This window comes from Gymnogyps californianus, unplaced genomic scaffold (genome assembly GCF_018139145.2).
Source record: "Gymnogyps californianus isolate 813 unplaced genomic scaffold, ASM1813914v2 HiC_scaffold_49, whole genome shotgun sequence".
NCBI classification, from domain to species: domain Eukaryota; kingdom Metazoa; phylum Chordata; class Aves; order Accipitriformes; family Cathartidae; genus Gymnogyps; species Gymnogyps californianus.
The window spans coordinates 171,207-197,156 of record NW_026114389.1 but is presented as its reverse complement, the minus strand read 5'-3'; the positions used below and the strand labels follow the sequence as shown (position 1 = coordinate 197,156).

At 50.3% G+C, this 25,950-nt stretch overlaps 1 protein-coding gene across 1 annotated transcript in view; it reads left to right on the top strand.

The window, feature by feature from the left end:
- The first annotated feature begins 7,321 nt into the window (after positions 1-7,321).
- The window catches only part of LOC127028916 (centrosome-associated protein CEP250-like), a 48,971-nt gene continuing 30,342 nt past the window's right edge, over positions 7,322-25,950 (top strand). The window contains 27 exon segments of the mRNA XM_050914563.1: positions 7,322-7,552; positions 8,591-8,647; positions 9,366-9,448; positions 10,641-10,806; positions 11,534-11,609; positions 11,612-11,639; positions 12,911-13,138; positions 13,726-13,822; positions 14,312-14,410; positions 15,427-15,588; positions 15,894-16,072; positions 16,519-16,640; positions 16,643-16,700; positions 17,638-17,782; positions 18,067-18,213; positions 18,406-18,496; positions 18,499-18,647; positions 20,195-20,318; positions 20,321-20,369; positions 20,489-20,641; positions 20,838-20,970; positions 20,972-20,989; positions 21,790-21,921; positions 22,180-22,323; positions 22,780-22,911; positions 24,181-24,293; positions 24,295-25,372. Coding sequence (XP_050770520.1) covers positions 7,454-7,552; positions 8,591-8,647; positions 9,366-9,448; positions 10,641-10,806; positions 11,534-11,609; positions 11,612-11,639; positions 12,911-13,138; positions 13,726-13,822; positions 14,312-14,410; positions 15,427-15,588; positions 15,894-16,072; positions 16,519-16,640; positions 16,643-16,700; positions 17,638-17,782; positions 18,067-18,213; positions 18,406-18,496; positions 18,499-18,647; positions 20,195-20,318; positions 20,321-20,369; positions 20,489-20,641; positions 20,838-20,970; positions 20,972-20,989; positions 21,790-21,921; positions 22,180-22,323; positions 22,780-22,911; positions 24,181-24,293; positions 24,295-25,372 — 4,062 coding nt within the window. The 5' untranslated portion in view covers positions 7,322-7,453.

Sequence of the window (25,950 nt, the reverse complement as noted above, 5' to 3'; positions counted from 1 at the left end):
AGAAGCAAAGAATCCACCAAGGATTCAAGTCCTGAGCTGGAGCCTCTCTTTCTAGCGATAGAGATGGTAAGATGGTGCTCGTGCTTTTGCAGGTGTTGTAATAGTTGTGGCGATGCCAGAGAAGCATACAGGCGGCGAGGCTGGGCCTTCAAGAACCCGGATAGCATAGAGCAGCGCAAGAGGGAAGGGTTTAGCCAGAAAATGCAAGAGCAGAAGAAGGAGGGCTGCCAAGTGTATGGTTTCCTGGAGGTCAGCAAGGTGAGAGACGGGTTTTGCTGTGAACCTGCTGCGTGATGGTGGTGCCTGTGAAAAGGCAGAGTCGGGGCGTTCCTCTCCTTTGCCAGCTGTAGGTGTTCCCAGGAGCGTAATATAATAAATAACCCGGGCCCAGCAAGGTGCTTGTGCCCGTAAAGGGGTTCAGTAGGAGAGTCAGGAAGAGCGGTGGGAAGGGGCTAATTGTCCGTTTCGTTGTGTGGGCTGGTCGGAAGCATGCCGGCTGGAGAAGCTTAGCTTTTCGTACCGTCTAGCTGGCGAGTCTTCTTGCCGAGGTTTCTGGAGGAGGAGAGGCAGCTTCTTTGAGGGGAGGTTGTCCCGCCTGGCCTTCTAGTCTTAAAACAGAGAGCACCAGCGGATGCTGGAGATAAGAGCAACCACCAACTTGCCAGCAGAGGTGCTGGAGAGAGTGAGATGTTCTCTTCTGTGGAAAAACAGTGGAAGCAAGGCTATTGGAGTTGGCTGTCAAAGCTGAAAACGCTCAGAGAGGTGGTTTTTGCAACTGGTGTGTGAAAATGTAGTCCGAGATGTACCAGGTAACTAGCCTGTCATTTGGCGGTTACCAAACCCAGAACACTTGGACGTGCAGGTTACGTCCCCAAGCACCTTCTAGAAGTCAGGCCCAGGCTAATTCTTTTTTTTTTTTTAATGCAAACTCTGGATTCTTTTACGTCTTGGTGTACTTTTCCTGGAGACCACCTTCTTTGTTTCTGGAAAGGAAAGCTTTTACTCACGAAGCCAGACATTGTGATTTGAGCATCATCGTGGGTACCGAACCGTTCGGGGACCCTCTCTCACAAAGTGTGATGAGCAGGAAAGATTCGAAGGGGCATGCTGGAGGTAGCGAGGGTCCCAGGGTGGGTGTCACGGGGGGAGTTTCTGGGGGCCGTTGTTACGCACTTGGAATATTGCACATCTCCATTCTCATCAGGTCTGCAGTTAACACAAGCAACAGGCTTGCACAGGCGTTGAATGTGTAATGTAGCACGTGAGCTTGGGACATTCCGATCTTCCAGGGGAGAGTGTGTATGATGCTAGTAAGTGTCAGGAGGACTGGCACCTAATAGCCATATCCCTTTCAGATTCCAGGATGAAGTTTTAACAACCTTTTTCTTTTTGGGTTTTTGCCTTGTTTTGTTTTGTTGGTTTAGTGCTTTATTTTTGCATGCACCTTATTTTCATGGGTCTATACATAGGATCACCGTTGTTTATTGTATCAAGGGGTTTTTTTACCCTGCTCACTTTCCGTCTCAGTTACTTTCTCCATTCCTTTTCTGTGATACTGTTTTGTATTTCCTGCAGCAACAGTCAGTTCCCTCACAGTAGGGTTAATTCCTCTTTCTTCCCATTTATATGTCCACTAAAATAATTTGCATAGAACAGTTATTATCAACACCAGTATGTAATTATGGCTTTCAACATGACTGCCTGTGAGGAGAGGGGAAATTCATCCCCCTGTTGGGACAATATCTGCTGATATTGTCACCTATGAAAATGAGTTGCTTGGTGTCTGTCTTCTTTAAACAAACATTTACAAAGCCAAGCACTAGTACGACTGCTTTATTTATATAGGTTCAGACCTTTTAATGAAAGATTACTGTCTCCTGCAGGTAGCTGGAAATTTCCACTTTGCCCCAGGGAAAAGTTTCCAACAGTCTCGTGTACATGGTATTTTCTTTTGCTGTTTATTGTGGCCTTGAGCTTCCAAGTGTACCTGACCATTTTCTTTTAGTATCTTTGCATTGTTATCCATAATAGTAACAGGACTGCTTCAACGGGGAGGACATTGTTGAAGTTTTGTTATAGAGGTTTAGAACCATCATGAACCAATAGCAAAATGGTTTCTGTTGGTGCTGCCACATGGGTGTGGAAGAACTTGGAGGAGAAGGAGAGCCTGCCCAGAAACAGTCTCACTTGTTCTACAAAACTTTGCTGCTCTGCTGTAAAACAGCCTCCAGTGAGGTGTTCAGCCCAGGAGCTGAATATCAGTATCTCTGGAAGGGATAGCTTGGAGAATGCCTCAGGAGAATTTCAAAGCAATTAGAACTTCTAGAGTACCATGTAAGTTGTAAGGGACTTCCTCAAGTATCTATATAAATGCACAGTGGCCAGAGCAATAGTGGTAGTTTATGCCTCGTATCTTTAACAGGAACTTGATTAAAAAGATTTGTTGTTTAATGGAATGTTTGCAGTTCCCTTGATCAAGTTTTTGAAGCGTGAAGTTTGTAGTAAAGGTTTCCGAAAGAGCTTTAGTTTCAGCCTGATTTTTTCCCCCCCTTCCCATCACTCATTCCAGTTTAACCTGTACCACTGAGGCAAAGGTCAGGGGAGAATGTGAATGTGCTTTGTGAGAGTAGCTAGTGTATTTGGAGAAAAACTAGCAAGCTTTTGAGCACAGTTTCTAAAGATTAAATGAAGAAACACTTTTGTGCAAAAACCTTGCCTGTTTTCCCCACAATACTAGTTGTTCTAATGAAATATTTCGCTTCTTCCCGCAGAACTTGCTTTATGTGCTCACACTAGCATGACAACAGCAACCTTACTACAGCTAGGATTTACAATTTCACAGCATGTATCTAAGTTAACGAGACGCATCTCTGCATTGCATCTGTTCTCTGTAACAGGCATGAATGCAAGCTGGCTGTCCTGAGAGCCAGTACTTTGTGTACGGAGAGGAGGGGGTGAGGTCAGGATAGCTCTCTCTGCCCCAGAATTCCTGCAAATCTGAACTGAAAAATGAAGGGCTTACACTGGGGAAAACACAGGTGAAAACCAGAAAGGACTATGTAGTTACTGCAGACCTTTTGGAGGCAGAGTTAGGAATATCGGTGTTTTGAGGACAGTGAAAAGGAGCAGGAGGAGGGATGATGGGCAGACAAACTTTCCGCTTTCTGGGAATTCTGTCACATTAAATAATGAGGAATAAAGGCTCCTAATTCTTTTCTGTATATGCAACTGTTTTCAGCTCGTGGGATCTCCTGAGTCCGTTACCGTCTGTTGAGATCCCTCAGTGGCTCTCTTTCGGGTACTTTTCCCATCTCACCGTGAACTCAGGTGAACGTTTTGCATTTACAACACCCTTTTGCAAGGCGTTCAGCAGGTCTGCTCTGCTGTAAGAAAGAACACCTCCCCTCGTGTGCTTGCTCCCACTGGCTGTATCTGATGGCCCGTGTTCCTCTGCTGGGCAAGAGTGAACGGTCGCTGCCCGCTCTCTCCCTGCCTCTCAGGATGTCGTAGACCTTTCCTGTGCCAGCCTGCAGGCCGTGTCTTTCCCCCGCTGACGAGTCCCGGCTTACTCCGATGGTCCTTTGTGGGAGCCATTCAAGCCCTGAGCTTCCTTGCTGCATTTCTCTGAACCTCTTTCAGTTCAGCTCTGTCTGGAGGCACCAGGCTGCACCCAGGATTAAGGTCCTGGCTAAGCGTGATGTAGGCAGTGGCGTAATGATTTTCTTCCTTCTGTTCTCTCTTGCTTTCCTAGTTATTCGTAACACGTGATTTCCCTTTTCCCCCCAAAACTTAGCCCGTGAGCTTGGCATTCTAAATGGCCTGAGGGTTTTTGGTAGAAAATCAAGCCCCTAACATCTCAAACTTTCTCAGAAAAATGCATTACCCAAACCGTACGTGACCCCAGACTTATTTCTTCAGTATCCGTATACCACGGTAATCTTTGTGCCCGAGGACCTCTGACGTTTGCTGTGTTTGTTTCCTGCCAGGTGGTAAGGACTGACCAGTTTTCAGTCACACGACATGAGAAGAGAGCCGACGGGCTACTGGGAGACCAGGGTCTGCCTGGTGTCTTTGTGCTGTGGGAACTTTCGCCCGTGATGGTGAAGCTGGCAGAGAAACAGAGGTAAGAGATGCTTCAGTCCATTTTGTTCACCCTCCGTTGATTTTGCCATTTTGCATAGCTTAGAATTCCATCCTCGCTTAGGCACAGCAGGGCGAATGCCTGAAAGCCATCCAAGCCCCTTCCCAGTGGTGGAGAGGAAGAGGCGCTCCCAGATGCCCTTCCTCTCCGTGTGACCGTCTGAAAGGGACTGGGGTTTTTCTGATACTGCCTGAAGCGTTTGAATCCAGTATCAAGATGGAGAAGGAAATTGGTGCAGCAAGCAGAAGTCTGATACAATGGGTCTCGGTTCAGACTGATTTCCTCAAAGTCTTTTTTAATGGGAAGGCTAGATTTATAGAGCATACCCATCTGCAGCACCTCCAGCAGCACCCACGCTGATCCAGCCTGGTTACTTACTCGGCATTTGCTAGAGCTTGTCTGCGTGTTGTAGCCGGCGTGGAACGTCTTTCTTTCCAGGTCCTGGCCCTTTTGGCTGCCAGGGCACGCTGTTGACTCCTATTCGAGTGGTCGTCAACCCAGACCCGCAGATCTCTTTCCGCGGGCTGCTCTCCAGCTTTTTAGCAAAAAGCTGTGCTAAAATCCCAAACCCCCGCATCTGCTGGCTTCCCTTGCTCAGCTAGATGGGTGACCTTCTCCTAAAAGGAAATTACCTGAGTTAAGCAGGACTTGCCCCTCGTGACCCCGTGCTGGCTATGAGCGATGACTGCATTGTCTCTCAAGGGTTTTTCAGTAACTCCCAGGATAACCTTCTCCTTAATTTTACCAGGCACTGAAGATGTCAAGAAGATGTTGGAAGAGTGACGGCGGATTGGATGAGGGCCGGGAGGAGCTGGAGTTGAAGGAGAGTGAATGGCGCAATGAACGTGAAGCAATTCCTAAAGGAGTTTTGTGCCTTATGGAACCTGCTGCGTACATTGGAATTACACCACCAAGGTCTGTCAGCGTAAAGCCAATCCAGATAAAAAGCGGGACCCTAATCTGCTGAGCATCTAGAGCAGGCTAGATGTTGAAACTCAGGCAGCCAGCTCCGGCAGGGGAATGCGCAGTGCTGAATCGGAAGCCAGCGGTGCCCACGGAAAGCCGGGCGTCAAGGGGACTTCACGGCAAACAATATGCGTAGGCGAGGGAACACCAGCAGTGGAGAGAGGGACAGAGCTGACCTTCTCTCTGAAATAATGGGGGCACCTTTGTGAAACGGGGCTTGGAAGCCTGAAAAACCCTCCCACGCTCTGGCAGGTAACCCAGAGGTAGGAGTGGGAGAAGTGGCCGTCTGCTGCTGAGAGCATCTCCCAGGAAGTGGGCGATCCAGGTCCAGTTCCGCTCTTTCCCAGACCCAGAGGAGTGCCCCAGCCAGCCAGCTGAGGACTAGTCTTTGGGCAGAGCACCTTCCTTTTCCTGCTGAACTGCTGAAGTAGGTCCACGGCGCAGGCAGACACGGCAGTCACGAGGGGAAGGGGGTTCAATCAGTTAGCTGTAGCAACAGAACTTCCGACGCTGAGGCTTCCTGCTGGAAACACCCTTAAGACACAGCTCGATGGCTTCAGCAGTATTCTCGGCTCCCTTGCCAGAGCGGAGCCTCATGGGCTTGACTCACCTGAATCTTCCAGGCATTTTGCCCTGACCACCTGCGAAGATTCCCGTCCTCAGGGAGACCAGGGCGTACCAGACCCATAAAAGCAGATGGAAGAGAAGTCTGGCCGCTGCTGCTACTGCCACTGCCGCTGTCAAAGGATGCAGCAGGGTTCAGCAGCTGGAATGTACATTCTCACACGGATAAAACCAATGCCCCTACAGCGCTTAGGTCTCTGACTCGGTCCGATACTGGGATCGTGATTAGCGCGGAACAGCAATACCAGACTAACGACTGCCTGAAGGCTCTAAGCTCTGGCACTGCCTCGGATCCCTGGAGGCGAGGCAAGAGGAGGAACGGTACCTCCGCTCACCGAAGCAATGGGTTTGCTAGGTGTTTGACTCTGCCAAGGGGTGGAGTGTGACTGTTCCCTCAGCTCCTGCTCGGATTTTGGCTAACCCAGCTCATGCTCAGGCCTGCTGTGTGCTGGGAGCAGCACCATTAGGTTAAAGGGAGAGCACCAGGTAGGCAGCCCAGGTGGCCAGAAAGAGCTGAAGGGCCACGATGCAGCCGTTATCCCCTGCAGCTGGCTGTCTCCTGCAGCCATCATCTTTTGTCTGGCAGGATTGTCTGAATCTGCTGACTTTTGGAAATGGTAGAGACCAGACTTCCAAGCTGGAAGGTATCAAACATCAGCTTACCCCAAAAGCCTTTGAAGCGGGTCCAACAGCAGCCGGACTGCCGAGGCTTTCGGGCTTCCCAGTGTGATACAGGGGACGCCTGCGCTGTGACAGAGGTGGAAGGATGAGCGCTCTCACTAGGGAGCTAATTCTTTTCTTTTTTTGGCTCGTAAGTGCACAAATTCAGTGTTACAGGTTGTGAGTTATGAAAGCTCGTGACTGGAGTGGTGAGTGAGTGAATTCGTGTACTAGACGAGTCTGGGCAGAGGGGCCTAAGCCCTGTGTCTCGGATTTCTTCATGAGCTCTTCATGAAATAAAGCTTACTTCACGGAGGACGTTGTCCTGTAAATTTGAAGTTTTCTCTCCCCTACGGGTTTTTCTGTCACTGCTTGCAGCCTGTCCCGCTCATGCTGCAACGCAGGGGGAAAAAGATGCGGTCATTCCAGCTATACACGCTTGGTTTTCGTACTAGGTCAGACCTCCTGCTGCAGTGGCAGTCAAGGGCTGAAGCTGGAGCTTTGAGGAGGAAGCTCCAGCTGTTGAGGTGGCTTCCCTGTGCGATGGAGCTTGTCTGGTGTCACTGCGGGCGCAGCCTTCTTGCCGCGGTGTCCCCGTGCCCCCCCCCGACCCTCCGGTGTCAGGGACTGCTTCCTCCCGCTCGTGCTCTCCCAGACTCCCCAGGGCGGGCTTTTTGCCCCCAACGTTCTCCGGGGCCCTTAACGGTCTCTGAGCAGAACTCGCTGGAGCAAAGCGCTGCCGGGGCGGCCTCTCCCCCGCGGCAGCACCGCAGCCCGGCGCGGCACCGTCAGCGAGGAGCGAGGAGCGAGAAGCGAGGAGCGAGAAGGGAAGCGCTGCCCCAGAGCGGCCCCGAGCGAGCCCGGCTCTCCCGCCCCGCGGCCCGGCTCCCGGTCGCGGCCGGCGGCAGGGTGAGCCGCTCCGCCCGCCCCGGCAGGCGCCCGGCCGCGGCCCGGGGCCGCCTGAGCGCGGTCCGCCGGGGCAGGCCGCGGAGCAGCCCCCGCCGCGGGGCCTGTCAGGCGGCGGAGCCCCGCGGGCGGCGGGCCCGGCTGGAGAGCGGGGGCATGGCGGCGCGGAGCCAGGCCTCCCTGCGGCGCCGGCTGCAGAGCTCGCAGGAGGCGCAGCACCGGCAAGCGGTGCTGGTGCGGAAGCTGCAGGCGAAGGTGAGGAGCGGGGGCGCCTGCCCGGGGGGGAGCTGCCCGGGGCCGGGCCGGGGTGCCCGGCCGCCCGGGCTGCGCTGAGAGGGGACTGGGCGGCGGAGAGCTCGGGGGGCGAAGGCGCGGCCCCAACGGGGCCTTCCCGGCGCTGCCGCGGGCGGGACGGCGCCGAGCCGGAGCTCGGGGGAGGCCCCGGGGAGGCCCCGGGAGCCGCCCCGCTCCGCCCGGCCCGGCCCGGCCCGGCCCGCCCAGGCGCGCTGGCGCCTCGCCCTGCCGCTGTCAGCCTCCCGAGCCTCTCGTTCGGTCTTTGCCGCCCTTGACTGAACTTTGCCGCCTGGCTTGCGAACGCCTTGGTTTGGCCGCGTTAGCAGGGGGCTGTCCCAGAGGCAGGAGTCGAGCCGGCGGGGTGGTTTTGGGCGGCCCCGGGCAGAGGCAGGCAGCTCGGGCCTGGTTGGCCCGGGGCGCAGGAGCGGTGGCAGCGAGGAGGGTGCCAGAGCTGGCGGAGGGTCGGGGCAGGCCGTGCCCTGCCCGGCCCAGTGCCTGGCGGTGGTCAGGGCGCCTGCCGTAAGGTCATCCTGCTTTTCTTGCCCGTGCTGGTCTTGTGCAGCTGAAGAGAAAGCCGCGTTCTGCACTGGCTGAGCAGCACCGTGGCCAGCACTGACTTGACTTGCTCAAGTTGGAAAAGCAATTTGGAAAACTCCTTTCTCTCACTTCAGGACCCGCTGGAAATACTGAGTTGGGGTACGGGGTGGCCATAAGGCCCGGCACGGCTGGCTAAGTCTGCCTCATCGTTCTGCTTGCCATCGCCGTCTGAGGATGAGCAGATAGTACTATGTGTGAAAGAAACCCTGTCTCAATTTCTTTAATGTTAGAGACAGCGAAGCTTCCCTATGTCGTGACGACTTCTTGTTGACTCTGTCGGCAGCACTGTGAAATACACTTCGCCGTGCTTGGGCTGTAAAGACTTAGAGGAAAGCTAAGGCAGGAGGAGCCGAGTCTGTTCCAAGCTGCATTCGCTCAGCTTCATTCTCTGTGTCCATCTAGGTCCTGCAGTACCGGACTTGGTGTCGAGAGTTGGAGCAGCAGCTGGAAGCAGGAGGGGTGAGTGTGCAGGTTGCTAACTAAAGACAGCGTACGTAGCGTTCGTTAACGCAGACAAAAAGCAGCTCCCCAAAGCAATGACAGAGGGAAACGAGATTTTGCTGCCTGAGGGTTTAAAGAAGCGCTGTAAGTTTGCCTGTCGGTGTTGTGTCCGGTTGCCATTCCTGGCGCAGCCAGCGGTCCCAGAAATGCCCGTCCAGAAACCCTGTGAAGAAGGATTTTAATGTTGTGAAAGAGTGCTTTATTGCTGGAGTACCAGTTGTGCTAGGTGTCAGGAGAGGGCTCTGCTGCCTGTTACATGCTATGGCTGTCTCTGAAAAAGAATCGGTTGAAACATAGCGTTTTGGAAGGCAAGAATGCTGGCGTTCAACATACGGAGCTGGCTCTGTGCTTTTCTTTCTGCTCCGTGGCTAAAGTAAACGTAGGAAAGAAAGGGTAGGAGGGTAGGAGAGTATTCCAGGCTTCAAGTCTAAGGGAGCGCTCGCGGTCATGAGCTGAGGATAGCTAGCTGTGAGAGTGCAACAGGGGGAGACTGAGGAGAGCTACTCACACTGAGTAACGCCCTTCCCCTCCCTTCCTCTCCGTAGTCACGACAGCGTTATGCCTGGAAGAAGGCACGAGCTCCTGAGATACCAAACAAATGGAGGGGAAAGCGATGGATGCTCACAGGAGTGAAGGGAACACAAGAATTTGACTAAACATTTCCTTTCTTCTTCAGGGATCCCTTCCAGGCAGGCGGGAAGCCACAGAAGACCACAGCCTGAAGAAAGCACTGCTTCAGTTGGAAGAGGAGCAGCAAAGGTAAAAGGAAGAAGTGTTGCCTCATTCTTTGGTGTCCTGGATGCTCGTGGAAGTGAGGGCCAACCTGTCAGTGCACCTAGTCTCCCCAAGGGCAGCAGTTGGGCAAGCTGTTTTGAAAGGAGAAAGGTCCCCAATCCGTTCTGTGGTGCAGTAACAGTGTTGTGTGCTGCACGGCTCTGTTTTGAGCGGGGGGTTGTTCCAGGTGACCTCCAAAGGTCCCTTTCCAGCCTAAATTGTTCTGTGATTCAGGAGGTGGGCTACTCAGCAGAGCCCCGTCTTAGGTTGAGAATCAAGCCCTGACATCCGGCGTTTTCCTCTTTGGTTTTACCTGAAGAGCACGTCCTGTGCTTGTACCAGAGTCTTCCAGCAGAGCACTTAGCACCGCAGGCATCTTCTGCCACGTTTCTTTCTCTGCTTTTCTTTTTTCCTCTGCCCGAGAGATCCATTGTGTGTGGTGTAAAAGGCACCTGTGTGCTGTGTTACGTATGTTGCAAGCTAAGGCGGGAGAAGCGCAGCTCCTGTTTTGATCCAGCAACTGAGTTTTGTGCTCGTTCACAGGGCAGCGGTTCTTGAAATTTGGTTTGTGCAGTGTTTCCTGGGTGGGATATTAGTCTGTGGCCCCAGAGTCATTAGTGCTTTTAGATTCACTTTTGGGTTGAAAGTTTCATATAAAGCTGTTTCCCCTATGTATATGGTGCTGTCTTTGTGGTGTGCAGTTTGCTGGATCAGCAAGGTGGGGTCTTTGCTACAGGTCTTACCCAGTGTATAGGACAAGGAAAGGGAGAGGCTTAACAAGAAGGTGAGGGCAGCGGTGGGTACAGCATTGCAAGGGAAAAGGACATGGCAACTGAGAGAGGAGAGTGGAGGAAGAGAGGTGGTCAGGCCAACGACAGAGAAAGATGATGCATCCAGCGATCAGACAGCGTGAAGGGGAGGCAAGACGTTAACTGTGGGCATCGTCAAAGTTGAAGAGGAAGGGGAACCGAAATTGTGGACGGGAATGGAAGGCTGAAAGCAGGAGGAAGCAAATGAGTTTGCCATCACAGAGAGATCTTAGTTAATCCTAGAAAGCACTTTTACCACCTCTCAGTTTGACAACGAGGTCGGTGTTGAGGGAGCTGGAAAATCCCGGGGATGCTGCTTGTGGATAGCAGTTGTTCAGTGACCTCATTGCTGTTTGTCCCTTTCCAAGGTGCGACAATCTGGCAGAAGTGAACACTCTCCTGCGGGAGCAGCTCGATAAAGCGAATGAGGTTAATTCAGCCCTCAAAGAAGATGTTGGAAAACTGACGGCAGATTGGATGAGGGCCCGGGAGGAGCTGGAATTGAAGGAGAGTGAATGGCGCGGTGAACGTGAGGTAAGGGTAGGCTACGGGAAGGTCAGACGTGATGCCAGAGTGGAATGAGAATGCATTTCATTTCTGGCATAGGGAGCTTGCTGCGTGCAAGTTGTGGCTGTGTTGAGGATGTATTGGTGTTGAGGAGCAGAAGACAGGGGTGTGAGATGGAGGAGTGTCAGCAGACTGTGGTGGGTGCTGGAAGGTGCCCACCTGCTGTGACCATGCCGCTCGGTCTTAAAGGCAAATGCTGGCTGTTGCTGGGCACTGTGGGCAGTCACACAGGACCGCCCGTCTTCTTCCTCGTTCCTAAATCTCTGTCTCCAGCAGCGGAGACCGGAGGGGGGTGTGTGTTTTCAGATTCAGAGCAGCCGACAGAAGAACAGGACAGGCCTCCCTTCCCAATAGCCTGTTGTAAGCAAATCTGACACTGCTCTCGGAGGGGCTCGTTTTTGCCTTCCTCCCCCAAGGCTGTTAGACACCTCTGCAAGGCGAGGTGATGACTCGCGATCAGTTTGCTTTGCTGACAGCCACTCGTGCAGGAGAAGTGTGGCCGTTCCCTTCCTTGCAGTCAGGTGGCAGGGCTGCTGAGGCTGCTTCTGTGGTGCCTCTTCAGTCCTCGATGCCCCTGTTGGAATTGTTGTGAAAGGAGACCTGGTGATGGTGGTTGTACTCTCTGCTGTCTGAAAGACTTGTAGAGTGACAGCGAAGGCTGAACTGGCATTTCTTTTTGTCTTTGCATGTTTAGCTTTATGACAGCTGCTTAAGGGGTGAACACAGCCGTCTGCTCAGCCTGTGGCGTCAGGTGGTAACCTTCCGCCGTCATTCCTGGCAATGAAGACCGCCACTGACCGGTGAGTAGAAGTTAAGGCTCGATCTCTGGCAGAAGAAATGTAGCTTCCCTTCACAGCTGCTTTTTGAGCCTTGACGTTACTTCAGTGGCGGCTAAAGACAGCATTTCTCCTTTGGTAGTGTGAAGCAATGCCATTCAGCGTGCTCTAGGCTATCTTCAGCATCATTTTGTTTGATGCTGGTTTTCAGATAAAACTGAGGGGCTCGGGCTATAAGCAGTGCAGAGGCCCTGAACAGATGGACTTGACGACGTTGATGTTTGGGCACATTAACACAGACACGGGCACACGTGGACACGTTGGAAGAGACTCGCCAAAGCTAGGCAAGCAGCATGTAGAGCGTTCCCTTTTACAGGGTGATTAAAATCTGCCTTAAATCTCACTGGCTTTCTTTTCCCACTGCTCCTGATGGAAAGATCGTGCATGAATATATATATTTTTTTCCTTCTCATTTCCAGCTTACACTTATTCTGGTCAGTTCGCATCCGCTTATTCCTGTACCAGCATTGTTGAGAGAAAGAATAGCTTCTCTACCCTGTTATTGCATTTATCCAATTTATTTTGCTTAGTTTGATACCTCCTTTTTATGACTGTTTTGTTGTTCTTGGGCTCTCTGCTCTGAGGTTCCTTTCTCACAGTTGCCTTCTACGCAAACAAAAATAGTGTAGCCATAATAGTACATTCTTCTGGTGTCAGCGTGCAATTTCAAACTCTGGGTTACCGTCAGCCATTGACCTTATTTGATTCTAAGCTTTCCTTAACGTGTAGAGTATGCCTGACCTACTAGTTAGATCTTGTGTTATTTGTGCTTTGTTACAACATTCTAGGCTTATTCTTACACCACCTTCCCGAAATGTTTATTATGTAGATATTGTCATGAGCTTCTTAGAAGTCCAAGTGTTGATAATAACAGGTCAGTTAAGGCGGATCCCCTAGGTGTAAAAGCTGGGGACCTTGGTAAAATTCCTTACATCTATTAATGATAATAGAGTATGTTAATAAGATAGAGCAGGAGCAACAATTAATAAGAGTAATTAGAGGTCCTTGAAGCCTTCTGGCTGTTCCATACATTTCTTCTTATCTCTGTGGAGAGAACAGACTCATTGCTCCACTGTCCAGATGTGTCCTGATCCAAAGTGTCAGATGAATGATTGGTCCCCAGCGAAGATGTCGTCTTTCCTGCCGGCTTTTGCTGTTGCGCAATTGCATGCTTCAGAAGTGAGTCAGGTGGTAAAGCTGGTGTGAACATGATCTCTTTCTTGATTCTTCTTCAGAGATTTGTCAGAGCTGAAGGCAGAGCAACTGAGGCTTTCTGGATCTATACTTGTAAGCTGCTCCCGCCTGAACTCTGCCGTACGGCTCTGGGAGTCCGTCAGTCTGGGTAGACCTGTCCTGAAGGATGAGGCACAGCAGGAAGCGGAAGAGGAAATAAGCCAGAAGACTTGGGAAGCGATGCACTTACAAGTCAAGGGGGACCTGGAGAAGAAGGAGCTTCAGGAGAGGTAAATGTGTTTTAAACTTTGCTGTTGCCAACATTATCTTTTGTGGCTGCTGCTTGGATTCATGGATGGGCTGTGTTCGCGTTTAAAACGCCCATTCTGCACAGCCTTGTTTCTGTCCCTAGTCAAAGTATGGCCTTCAAGGGAACGGATAGAAAAACCATCTGACTGACAAGCTCGTGTCTTGTCTTACACAAGACTGGAAAAGAGATTGCATGTTAGAGTGGTTTTGCTGTTAACTGATTCTTGGTGAGAGATTGAGGCCAGCATAAAGAGAGCTCTGTCTCTTGTACAGCCCTTTTGCTACCCAGGGCTGTGCTACAGGAGTTGGGAGGCATTTGCCCAGGACCATCATGTGCGCTGTAGCACCTCTGTAGTGACGTTTCCATGCCAGACTGAGTGCAGAAGGCCTTTGGGGCAAGAAGTGCCATTTTGCAACATCAAGCCTATTAACCTGTAGAGATGAATGCTGCCTTTGCTGTATTTTCTGGGTTGAACTTTCTCTGCTGTGCTTCTGGGAGCTGCTTAGCTCTTTAACAGGTGATGGTGTGCAGTGCTTTTGGAATGGCACATGGACCTTCTCTTCTCAGGGTGATGGAGCTCTCAGCCTTGCTTGTACAGTCTCAGAAGCAGAATGAGGAGAAGGAGAAGGCCATGAAAACACTTAACGACACTGTGGAGATCCTAGTATGTTTTACCTTTATCTGGGAGATAGCCCAGTGTTTGCTCTCCAGCCTTAGCACAAGGAGGTGTGGCTTCCTCAAGAGAAAGAGTGGTAAAGATGCTAACTGTATGGGAACATCAGGCACATTGCCAAAAGATTCCTCGTGTGTTTGGGACACGCGGAGTCAGTCCAGGTGGAGGCCGTGGCAGGGGAGCTGCAGACAACTGAGGTGTTTTCCTCAGGGGGGTTGCACCAACGCTATTCTGCCTGGGACTTTAAGTCTCTAGGGATCAACGTTCCTTGGAATCAACAGCTTCATAGCAGTCTATAAAAACTAGCTGTTGGTCTTTCTCTTCTTAGTTTTAGCAAAGAAGAAATTGAATAGGTATGGGAAGGAATATACTGGAATCACTAGGGCTGAGGCTTATTGCCATCACAATGCTACTGAGGATGGGAATGCTACAGAGGGGAGCAGCTCTTCCCTGCCCACCCTTTCTTTATTCTGTTCTCAGGAAGCAAGTCGGTTAGAGAAAGAATATGAAGCTTCATGGACTAAAAGTGCCAAAGAAGAGAATCTTTCCCTCCAAAAGCTGATAAAAGATATAACTGAGGTGAGTACAGAGTTTGGACCACATCTCTGTAATTTGATTTAAAAGTACTTGAGGAAGGCGACAGACTAGCCCACGGAATAGATATATATGTTGTATACTGTCTATGTTAACTACTACTGGCTGTTTAATTTTTATACCACTTTTCTGACATAAAACCTGTTATAACTTCCGAGTTGGCTGTCCTGTGACACTTCAGCTGAGTCGCTAGAAGTTTCAGTACCTTTGCCTCCACCATCCCGCTAAGGTCTCTCTTGGACTGTGCTTTCTGAGTTGGCTACTTGACATTTGTATTCCAGTGTTTCTTGGAGCTTGACTCCCACCCTCCTTGAGTATGACTCTGTTGTTCTTCAGATTTTTGTAAAAGGTCACTGACTCAATCGATGCACTTGCCAACTCTGCTCCTTCATGCAGAGCTCCTTTATGCTCCTTCACTGAGCATTATCTCCCCAGAATCGCAACTGGTCTGACTGTTCAGGGTAACTTTAACTTAGTCCTAAACTTCACTCTATGGAAGGGGGTTTAATCATCAGGTCTTTTACACAGCCTCTCACAAAGTCAGCTCTTTCTCCTTATGTAGTCATTTTTATCCTCTTGTGCTACTGCTCAGAGTAATTATAAACATTAGCTTTTTCATTGCTGTTTTTCCAGTATTCATCGGCTTCCTTCTTCTCTGGGCAGCGTTAATGTTTCCTTTCATTGCTATTTCCAGTGTTGATCTGGTGCTCACTATGTGGCTCTAAGAAGCTGAAGGAGACCAAAATAATTCCTGAGAGCTTCAAGAAATGGAGCGTTCAGGCAGCCTCCAGCCACTTCACACTTGTTTCTTCTTGTTTATAGTAGCTGTTTTCAGAAATCCCTGGAGTACTTGTGGCCACAGGGACAAAACTTCTTTGTTGACTGAAGAAACGAGATAATTGAGTTTTTAATGACTCTAGGGTGAAGTGGGGAAAAAGGAGAAATAGATAGAGAGAACCAAGTAGAATGAGCAAGAGTAACAGCTTGATGTGGGCTTTCAGGTGGTGCTAGATGACAGTGGCAGCACAGTCAGCATTATCTGCACTGACAGTTCCCAGCATGCAGTGTCTAGCAACATCCTCTCTTGTCTGAGCTCCGTTGATGCAGAGCATGCCTTTGTATTGGTTCAGGAAGCACTGGCAAGGAGGCGAGGAGCAACACAGGTGAGAATTTCTGTTTGTCTTCACCACTGGCCACGGGGTCAGCTGCTAATACCTCACTTAGCTTGAAACCTTTCCATTTACTTAGCCAGTTTCTTTCTAGCCTTCCCACTCTTGGTACCATATTGCCTTGCCAGTCTCACCAGCTGTGTGTTCTACTGCTTTTCTCTCCTTGATCTCCACCCCTCATCACAGCTTTTGCCTTCAGGTGAGCTGTCTCTCTGCTTGCTGCTTCTCCCAGCTATCTGGAGCCACCTTCCCTGCTCCTTACTGCTTGTTTGTGCTCTTTCCCTGCCTATTCCTTGCAGGCCCTAAAAGAAGAGCTTTCTGCCAGGCAGGACACTATCAATTTTCTGCTGCACCAGCACAGACAGCAGGAAGAGAAGTGCAGGAAGCTGCAGCAAAGGCTTGAGCAAGTGGAGGAGGAATGCAAGACGTCCAGCAGCCACCGGCAGCACCTCCAGTCTCTGGTAGAAGCACTCAGAAGGTGAGTGTTTCCTCCTCCTCCTGCGTTCTAGAGGCAATGCGCTTCCAGTTCTGGGAGTTCAGAGGTGTTACGGGAAAGAACTCGCCTGCCCTACCACATGCATGCCTCTGGCACTTTAGCATCCTCCTGTCACTGCTCTTCATGCTCTACTGTGAATCCTAAGGCTGTCTTGGAGATTCAGAGTAATGCTGGAATACAAGATGCCTCCCTCTCGACATGCTGCTTCTCCGAATTGTGTTCTTTGGGTGCCCTTTCCTAGCCACTGCTTCTCACTGAATGAAGGCAAAAGCCTGCCTTCCTTTCTCCTTCCCTCTTCAGTTACCTTGTGAGGGGAAGAGCAAGTTCTTCCTTGCTGTGCTTCCCGCAACTCCATCCTGGAATGATGAAAATGGGTTCCGTGATTCTTCAGGCCTCTTCACTCTTGTAACTGAGCCTTGTCTTTGCAGTGACTGTGCAAACCTCGAGAAAACCAGGGAAGAGCTACAGCAACAGCTTGAAGTAACAGAGCAAGAAGCCTCGCGTCTGCGTCAAAGTAACACTGAACTGCAGCTGAAGGAAGATTCAGCCCAGGGGAAAAGGTGGAGCAGCAACAGACGATGGAGAGAGTGCGTCGTGACCAGGAGCTCCTGTGAGCGTTAAAGCTTTCTCTGGGCAGGGGTGGGCATTGCTGGACTTGAGGAGGCCCCCATAAAAGAATTAATTTTGCATGCTCATCATTTGTAGCATAGAAGGGTGAAGGGAGCACATGGGCAGGCCTGGCTACCTGCTGACATACAGCATAGCTGCCTCCTTGTACCTTCTTTATGACCCTTTAAAAAATCATTCCAGCCCTGACCAGAGTAGCTGATGACAGGCATAAGCTGAAACAAGAGAGGTTCAGAGTGGATTTAAGGAGAACAAAAAATTGAACTGTGAAGGCAACCATGCAGCAGAACAGGTTGCTCAGAGAGGTTGTGCAGATTCCGTCCCTGGAAATTTGGAAGGCCCAACTGGATAGAGCCTTGAGCAACCTGGACTGATGCCATAGCTGACCCCAGCTGCTTTGAGCTGAAGATTGGGCTAGAGGCCTCCTGTGGTCCCTGCCAGCCTGAATAATCCTGTGATCCTATGATAATTGGATTGGAAATTCATACACGTCTCCTCCCCAAATAGATTGTAGGCTCTTTCATCGTTTCACTGCTGAAGGCAAGAGTAATTGTGGGATATTAGTCTGGACTTAAAAATTCTGTCTTACCCAAAGAAGAACTTTGGAAAGTCTTGTATCCAATGTATCAAAAAGGAGAGAGAGAACTATGGGCAGGGAGCTGTTGAGAGCACCTGAACTTCTTGGAAGTGTTCTGCGATTTCTGGAAGCTTGTTTTACTTTCTCAGTGATGAATGTTTCACCACAGCAATGACAAAGAGTGATGCAGCTCTATCATGCAATTCCAGCATTCTTTAGGTGTAAATAGAAAGCTGTTGGAAATCATTCAAACTGCCATATCTGGGACATAGTATGTACTCTTGGTTTTGGAAATGAGAATGTTTTTACATTAAAAACTTGTTGGTCTTTCCCCTTCTCATAGGCTGAAGGACTTAGCTGCACTTGAAGGAAAACACTCATTATTACAGAGTGAGTTGGTAGACGCAAGAGAGAGACTGGAGGAATCGCACCTTCAGAGGGATCTGCTGAAGCAAGAGAAACATCAGCTTACCATGGCACTGGAAAAGGTATGGTCACCTTATTCCGAGGCAGCACTTGTGGGAGAGGCAGTTGTGATAGCAAGACCAGCACCGATGCTGTCTCTGGCAGTAGAAGACAGGGACAATGTTGTTCTCCTTCTTGGAAAACGGTGATGAGACCACACAGGCTCTTTGGTGTAGTTAGTGCCCGCGTGCTTATTGGGAACACGGAACTGGGAGTGTGTCAGAGACACAAAAGGGGATCTGGAGTGGCTGCTTCAAGTCAGGGATTTTCCTGTCTTTGTTCTCATGTTGTTCTTTTGTCTCTCCAGGCAGAGCAGGCAGTAGCAGAGTTGACAGGGGCTCAGAATAAGCTGAGTGCTGAAGCAGCTGATCTACGTGTTGCAACAGCGAAGATGAGCAGTATGAATGAAGCCCTTGCGCTGGATAAAGTGCAACTGAGCAAACTTGTGCTGCAGGTGAGCAGAGCTGCCAAAGATCTTGCCAAGGGTTCGTCTCCAGCTGCTGCTGCTGCTTCTTTTCAGACTCCTTGCCTTCCGACAGTAGGACTGTCTGAATATGGAAATGTTGTTCCTTTTTCTGTCCAAGCCAAACCTCCTACAGAGTCAATCTGACTGTATCTTATTTCCTCTGTGCTTCTGTGAGTGTAGCTGGAGCAAGAGAATGAAGCTCTGTCAGGCAAAGTGGACGAGGTGGAGAGAGCAAAGATCTCTGAGCAGGAGAAGCTGACCTTGTGTGAACGAACAATGAAGAGCTCAGCACAGAGAAAGCCCACCTGGAGCAGCTGCTGAAGAAGGCAGAGGAGCACCAGGAGGGGCTGCAGGTAGAGCTGAGGAGAGTGGCAGAGGAGAAGGCAGAAACCCAAGAGAGCTCAGTCAGGTGAGCCCAAAAAGCGGGTGCTTTCTGGGTGGGCTTTGGGCTGCTTGGCTCAGTGAAGCTGTATCTGTTGGCTTCTGCGGGGTTTTTGTGAAGGAGACGCTTGGTAGTGCTGGAGGTCGGAAAGGCTTTGTTTACTTCCTTTTGGAAGCGTGTTGCTGGCTTGCAGAGAAGTTCTGCAGTTCTCGGAGTTGTCCTCTGCTTCTACAGGTTACTTTAATCCCCCTGGCTGTGCTGGCCTCTTTTTTGGCTTTTGAGAAGCTGCAGGGAGATGATTGTGTCCATGAAGCTGAGTAAGACTACTACTCTCACGTGTGGCAAAAGAAGCAAACGGCATAGCTCTTCACCCTTTTTCTGAGGCAAAAGCCCCGGGGCTGCCTGTTTCTATTTATGCTTCTTGTTGTGAAGTCTGCAGCTTTCAAAGCTGCATTTGTTCGAGCCTAGAGAGCGGGACAAAGCTGCAAGTCAATGTCTGCTGTCCCGTCCTGCCAAGAATGGGAATGACACCTTGAAATTGTTGAAATTGTATTTTAAGACACACACGCAGCTTTGAATTGCTGGAGCCTCTTTAGGCTTTGAGGAAGAAGATGAGAAATAGGGGATGGCACAGGACTGTTTTCTCTGGACTAACTGATTTCAGTACCGGGAAAAAGAGCTTGGGAGAATCGTGTCACTGGAGGAGACTAGGGAGTTTGTCATCGTTCAAATGTCAGTTTCGTAATGTGCAATCCTGGGTATTAGGGATAACTTTGAGAGGAGAATTGGTTGTTTCTGATGGTCTGTTCTCTGTTAGACAGTCTTAGTTTGGAGTCCGTGGTATGTTTGGCAACTACAGAGCAGAGGTGTTAGACTGAGGAAAAAAGCTAAAAAATCAGGGTTCGTCTTCAAGCTTGAATACCAGCGAGGTATATTAGACAACTTCTTTGCGCAAGACGCGTAAACGGTATGGTTGACGTGAACTACTGTACAAACAGAGTCTGCCATCTCTTTGGCCACATCAGCCAGACATTCCGAAATCACTAAATGACACTGCTCGCCCAGGGGCCGTTGCCCTGCCAAGCATCACCTCATTGCATCCAACTGCTTTACACACTGCAGTAGGTGACGCTTTGATGGGTTGGGTTTTTTTTCCTAGAAGGAGAAACCACGTGTATTTTCACTTTCTTCAGCGAGCAAAGTTGCTTTTGCTCAAACTTTGCTGAAGTTGTCCGTCACTGGCATAGATTCGGATAGAATCGTAGTTTTGCAAGGTGGCAGTTCTGGAAGATGCGGTATTTTTGCATGAAACAGGTAGTGTGGGGTATGTACGTTTGCCCGGAGGGAGCTGCCTGGTCCCAGGCAACCCAGGAGGGCCTTACACATCACTTCCAAGTGAACAGTGCCAGTGCCTTTTGGCAGCCCAGGGTATGAGTGCGGTATACAGCAGATGCTCTTAACCTTGCAGCCCAACGTCCAGGAGCTCTTTCTCCTCCAGCTGATCAGAAGCGGCACTGGCCGGCTCTGCCCAGGACTCCAGAGAAAGGACTCAACTGTGTTTTGTCCCGCTTCCAGGTTTACCGCCAGCAAGAGTCGGCTAGCAGTGGTCTGGAGCAGCTGCGCCAGGAGTCCTCTCGCCAAGGGCATGCGCTGGCCAAGGTGTGCAAGGAGAAGGAATTGCTGGTGCACGAGAAGGCTGCCCTAGAGGTGCGACTGCAGCCGTGGAGCGGGACAGACAAGGCCTTTCAGAGCAGCTGCAGAGGCCAGGTAAAGGCGGGGAGGAGACCCTAGGCAGGACATTGTTTAGTGTTCTTACTGGAGTAACTCCCTGTGGGTGTCTGGAGCAAGAAACTCCTTTCTCTCCGTATTTGTAACTTGCAGGTCGGCGAAGGAGACCCTGGAATCCAGCCTGTTTGAGGCTCAGCAGCGCTTATCTCAGCTGGAGATCGCCAGGAGTCAGCTTGAAGTCCAACTTCACACCGTCACGCAGCCAAGGAGGTGATCCAAGGTGAAAGGCTCATTGCTTTGTTTCTGGTGCTCCCCCTGCCTAGGGAGGTGGTATAAAAATAGCTCTCTGTCTGCAGTGCTTCTGAGGAGTGAAGGAGCTGGAGACAGATCCCTCCTACACTGAAATTCAAATGGCTTAAGGTCAGTAAAGTCAGAACCACTGTTTGGGCAGGCACTGAATCTTGCCATTTGTCGTGTTGCAGGGGAAGTGAAGTGCCTTCAGTGTTGAGCTGGAAGCGGAGAGGACTCTGATGAGGCAGGAACGGGAAAACATGGCAGAACGGCTCTTGCAGACAGAACGGCAGTATGACAACACCCTCAGACTCCGGCAAGCTGAGCATGAAGTGGAAATAAACAAAGCTCCTGCAAGACCTGGTAGGAAACGATACGCTTTTGAATTCTTTGAGCAAGGTTTGTGGGCTGGCTTGAGAAGAAGAATAGCGTGTGAAATGGCAGCAGTCATCTGTCATAGGCCCACACGTGCTAGGCCAGGCAGCAGAGCCAATGGCTCCTACTTGAAGGCACGTGAACACCCACAGGACTCTGCTGGGACAGTAACTGCAGCCCCAGATTCAGGGTGGGCCTAAGACGAGTTCAGCAGAAGGTTGGGTGGTCCCCACCCAAAGCATGGCAGCAAAGGGGCAGGAGCTTACCGGACTCCTGTCTACCGTGAAGCGGACTCCTGACATTCCTGCCAGCTGCAGGCACGGGAACTTTGTTCCTTTCTGTCTGTCCTTCCGCGGTTGACAGAGGCATTAGCTTTGGGCTAGAAGCGTATGGAACAGGGCCCTTGTCCCTGGTACTTCAGTTCGTGGCCTGTCTTGTGACTAGGGCATCGGGGTACTGGCCTCTTGCTCACCCTGCAGTCCCTCAGCATCTGTTCCTTGATGAGAATGGAGTTGAGCTTTGAAAACAGAGACTCTGAGAACAGAGAGAAATCCCGAGGCGAGAGGTGTTGGGAAACAGGCAGGCATCAGAGAGGGGAAGGTGACGTCTCCTTTTCTTCCACCTGCTGACCCTCCTTTTAAGTTCCTCGATAGGATGTGGTTGATGGAGGGCACAAAGCCACTGTGGTGCGCTGTGCTGGTGAGGGGTTGTGGGAGGGATGAAGCTTCCCCTTTTTTTGAGGAGCTTGGCTGGGACTTTATCTTGAAGTCTTTTCCTCCCCTCATCAGGCAAGCGAGCGGGAAGGGCACCATTCAGAGGTCCAGGAGATGCTGGAGCAATGGGAAAAGGAGAAGGCAGAGACAGAAAGGGAGCACGAGAAGAAGCTGTTTGATGTGAAGCAGGAAGTTGCTACCGTGCAGGTAACAGAGTGAAGGGCAGTACCCAGGACATAAAACATAAGTCCTGGGACTGAGGAGGCAAGGACTACTGCAGGCACTGAAAGCACAGAGCCTGGGAAGCTCCAGAGATCCGCAACAGGAAGGCAGGGTTACAGTGGAAGCAGAGCTGGGTAGCAAAGCAGAAAGAAGTGGCTGAATGAATGTGATTTTGAGACAGAAAGAGGAAAAGCTGGGCCTGATGGCAGGTCCCAGTAGCCTGCTCTCCATTTGTGTTTACAGAACATCACGGCAGAGCTGCAAGCAGAGCTGCAGGAAACTCAGAGCAAGACCGAGGCAGTGGAGAAGAGGCACAAGGGAGAAATCCAAACCGTCAAAGAGGAAATGAATATCCTCCTTCAGCAGCGGGATGCTCTACAAAACCAGGTGACTGCAACAGCAATAGCTACTCCAGTCATCAAACAGGCCGTCTCTCCACTTCGTGCCTTTCCGTGGCAGAGCAGCAGGCTGATGGGGTGATCCCTCGGACTGCCACCATACTGTGGTCTCCATCTCAGCTGCTCTGAAGGAGACTTACAGGCCAGCTGAATCTCAGCTGCCGCCCTGGACAGATGGCCTAGTGCTTTTGCCTGTTTGCCAGCAATCATCAGCATGGATTTCTGCTGGTCTTGTTACTGCTAGCCTTGGTTTTTAAGGTGGTTTTTCAGATGACCATGGTGACCCACTGAGATTTTTAAACAAGTCGGCTGTATCCACTGTGAATCTGGTACTCTCGTGCTAGGGTGGAATTTCAACAACTTCTTTCCCTTTCCTCACAGTATATACTATGGCTGACAGTGACAAGCTGTAGTCTTTGACTGCTTTGTTTATGTTTTACTTGAGGTGGAAGAGTTGACATCTCAGCTAGCAGCCTCTGAAGAGCCTCTAAAGAAGGAGGCTGTGACTCTACATCAAGAGGTGGCGTCTTTGGAAAGGAAACTCGAGAGCACTGAGAAGCAAAGAAAGGATGTCCTGGTGAGGCTGGCAGATGCCGTGAAGGGCCATTTCTTACATGTTTTTGGCCTTCTGCTAATAATTCTAAGGAGCAACTTCTTCCAGTGGAGAGCTGATTTTGGGTGGTCTCGTACAGGTTCAGTCCAAATCTGAGAAGATACAGAGTACGCAAATGCTGACCAAGGTGCCCTCCTTTTCCCCTTCCTTCCACTCATCATTCCTTGTTTCCCAGACTTTTGCTTTCCTGCCAGGCCCCATAGCTGAATTAGCAGGGTCATCACCTTGGGTAAGAGAAGACAGTCCAGAAAGGAGAGATGGTTAAGATGACCGATAGCACAGACTATGTGGAGAGACCACAGACCACTCACTGCAAGAGCAGAAGAATATTGTGGATACTAGTGGTTGTTTTGTTGCTTTAACCTTTCCAATTGCATTGTTCTGAATAAGTAAGGGAAGATGCCGTAGTCATAGAAAACTCCGTGATGATTCAGGGTGTTTATTTTCCTCAATTCTGAAGATTTCTGCCCTTGAAGCTTTAGTCAAAGTAATTTTCAAACTTGTCTCTATTTACATTGCATAGCTTGGGCAATTATTTGTGTCCAAATCCATATTTAGATTTCTAAATATCTGGATCTGGAAAAAGGGGTGAGAAGACAAAGTTTGCTAATGATGGAGAGCTGTTCAACGTTGCCCATCTGAGAGCAGACAGCGGGGGGAATAAATACAGACATTTGAGAAACCAAAGTGCTGATTCGGCTAAATATGTGTGCCAGCAAGGGGAAAACTAGTCCTGATTTCAAACACTGAATGAGAGACTGTGATCTGACCATTACTCCTTCCAGAGGGCACAGTGGGGTTCTAGAGGATGGTACCCTGAAAACTCTAGACAGGAGAGGTCCAGAAAACCCCAGCACCCCCAAAAAAGGGAAATCAAATGTTGGGGTGGTTCTCTCTTCCCTTCCTCCCTAGCAGAGAGAACAGCATCATGCCACTGCCTAAATCATGCTTAGTCTGGGCTTTAAATCTTGGCTGCAGTTCTGGGAGCTCCTCCCCAAAAGAACACACTAGAGCTAGAAGAGGTTCAGAGAAGGGCAGAAAGGAAGGTGGGACTGGCTGAGTAAGCTGGGAAAGACGCAGCCTAAAGGGTGGCGCGGGAAAGGTCTGCAACATCCCGAGAGGCAGGGAGAGGGGGGCAGCACTTGGCTGCCACTGGAGCAGGAGTTCCAATCGAGTACGAAAAGCAAACATACACAGACGGCATTACTGAATCTTTTCCTCCCTGTTTTGCAGCAGGAACGGGACAGACTGCAAGCACTTAAAGAAGAACTGGTATGGGAGATAAAACTTCTTCAGGAGTCGGTCACAGCCTCTGAGACCCGAGCGACTACAGCAACAGATAGGCATCTCCCTTGAACAAGAACTCCACACCACAGTGTCTCTCCTAAAAATTAAAAATGAGGAACTGGAAATGCAGCGGGAGAAAATCCAGGTGCTCCAGAAAGAGGCAGCACAGGGAAAAGCTTTGCAGGAGAATCTCACTCATGTGACTGCCATCCTGTCAGAGAGGGAGGGAGAAATGAAGGTGTACCAGGAACAGATGAGAGTGCTGGAAGAGCAGAAAGAAATGCACAAAACTGCTCTGGATCAGGTTATTAAGGACGTAAGAGAGAAAAACCAGAAGATTGAATCCCAGCAAGAACAGATACAGGAGCTGGAGAAGCAGCAAGAAGAACAAAGGATTGCTGTCAGCAAAATGAGCAAAGACCTGGAAGAGAGAGACCAGGAGATCAGATCCCTGAAGACCTTGCAGAATCTCCAGCTCAGGCTAACCAAGAAGAATGAAGAGGTTAGACATCACAGAGAGCAAGAGAAGCTCCTAGAAGCAGCCTTGCACGAGAGGGAACAAGAGACCAAGGCTCAAGGTGAGCAAGAAGAGTTAGACGAGGAAAGAAGAGCTCTTCGGGAAGATCTCCGGCACGTTCAGCAGACGCTGACAAAGAAGGATGAAGAGATCAAGTACCAGAGAGACAGAGTCGGGTATTTAGAGAAGACTCTGGCAGGGAGAGAACAAGAGCTTAGGAGGCAGAGTGAACTCCTGAAACAAATAACATCGGCTTTGCGATGGAAGGATGGAGGGGAGACCCTACAGAAACAAATCCAGAAACTCCGAAAATGGGAGGAAGAGGAAGCAGAGAAGAGGAGAGTTCTCCAGGAGAGAGACCGTCTCTTGCAAAGGCAGAAGGAGCTAACCCAACAACTGGAAGATGAGCGGAAGGCAAAGGGGGAAGAATTGGAGCGTGCGATTGCTATTTTGAAGCAGACTGAAAGCGGGGAAATGGAATGGAAAGAGAAGGCACAAGCACTGACTCTCGCCCTTACCAAGAGTGAAATGGCCAATGGCACGTTGAGGGAAGAAGTAGCCGTCCTGCAGAGTATGGTTTCAGAGAGGGACACGGACCGGTTTCATCATCAGGTAGGCACTGTGACTGATCATCAGTCAACCAAATGTCTACAAAGGGTTCTAAAGCTGTTTCCATAAAGATATGGGAATATATATTCCCATAATCCATGACCTGCTTGGCCATGGAAGAAACCATGATTGCAGCCAGCAGGCTTGCCTGTCTGTAGAGCTCTGGCCAGAGGCCATTCACCTGCTAGAACGTTTTCTGTCAAGCCCAGAACCACTGAAAGTACTACAGCGCTTGCTGTTAAAATTCACTCCGGTCCAAAAGCTGGGGACGGGTAATTGGTTCTCTCCTGTCTAGGCAAGCTTAGCCAACGTGTCGTGGTTAGGATTTGGCATGGAAAGGACAGGGCACAGTTGACCAAACTAAGTACAATTTTGTAGCGATGGCTGAAGAGCAGCCCTGATGGTGCTTAGAGGATGCTTTCAGAGATTTAGATTTCTGAGGTACAGCTTTTCCGGTGTATTAAAACTAACGGAGTTCGTACTGCTGCCTGATCAGGTTAAAGGCTTCATTGCGCATTCAGGATGTACTCTCCCTGACTTGTTGATTGTGGCCCTTCTAACCTTTCTGGGGCACCAGCTCACACAATCTC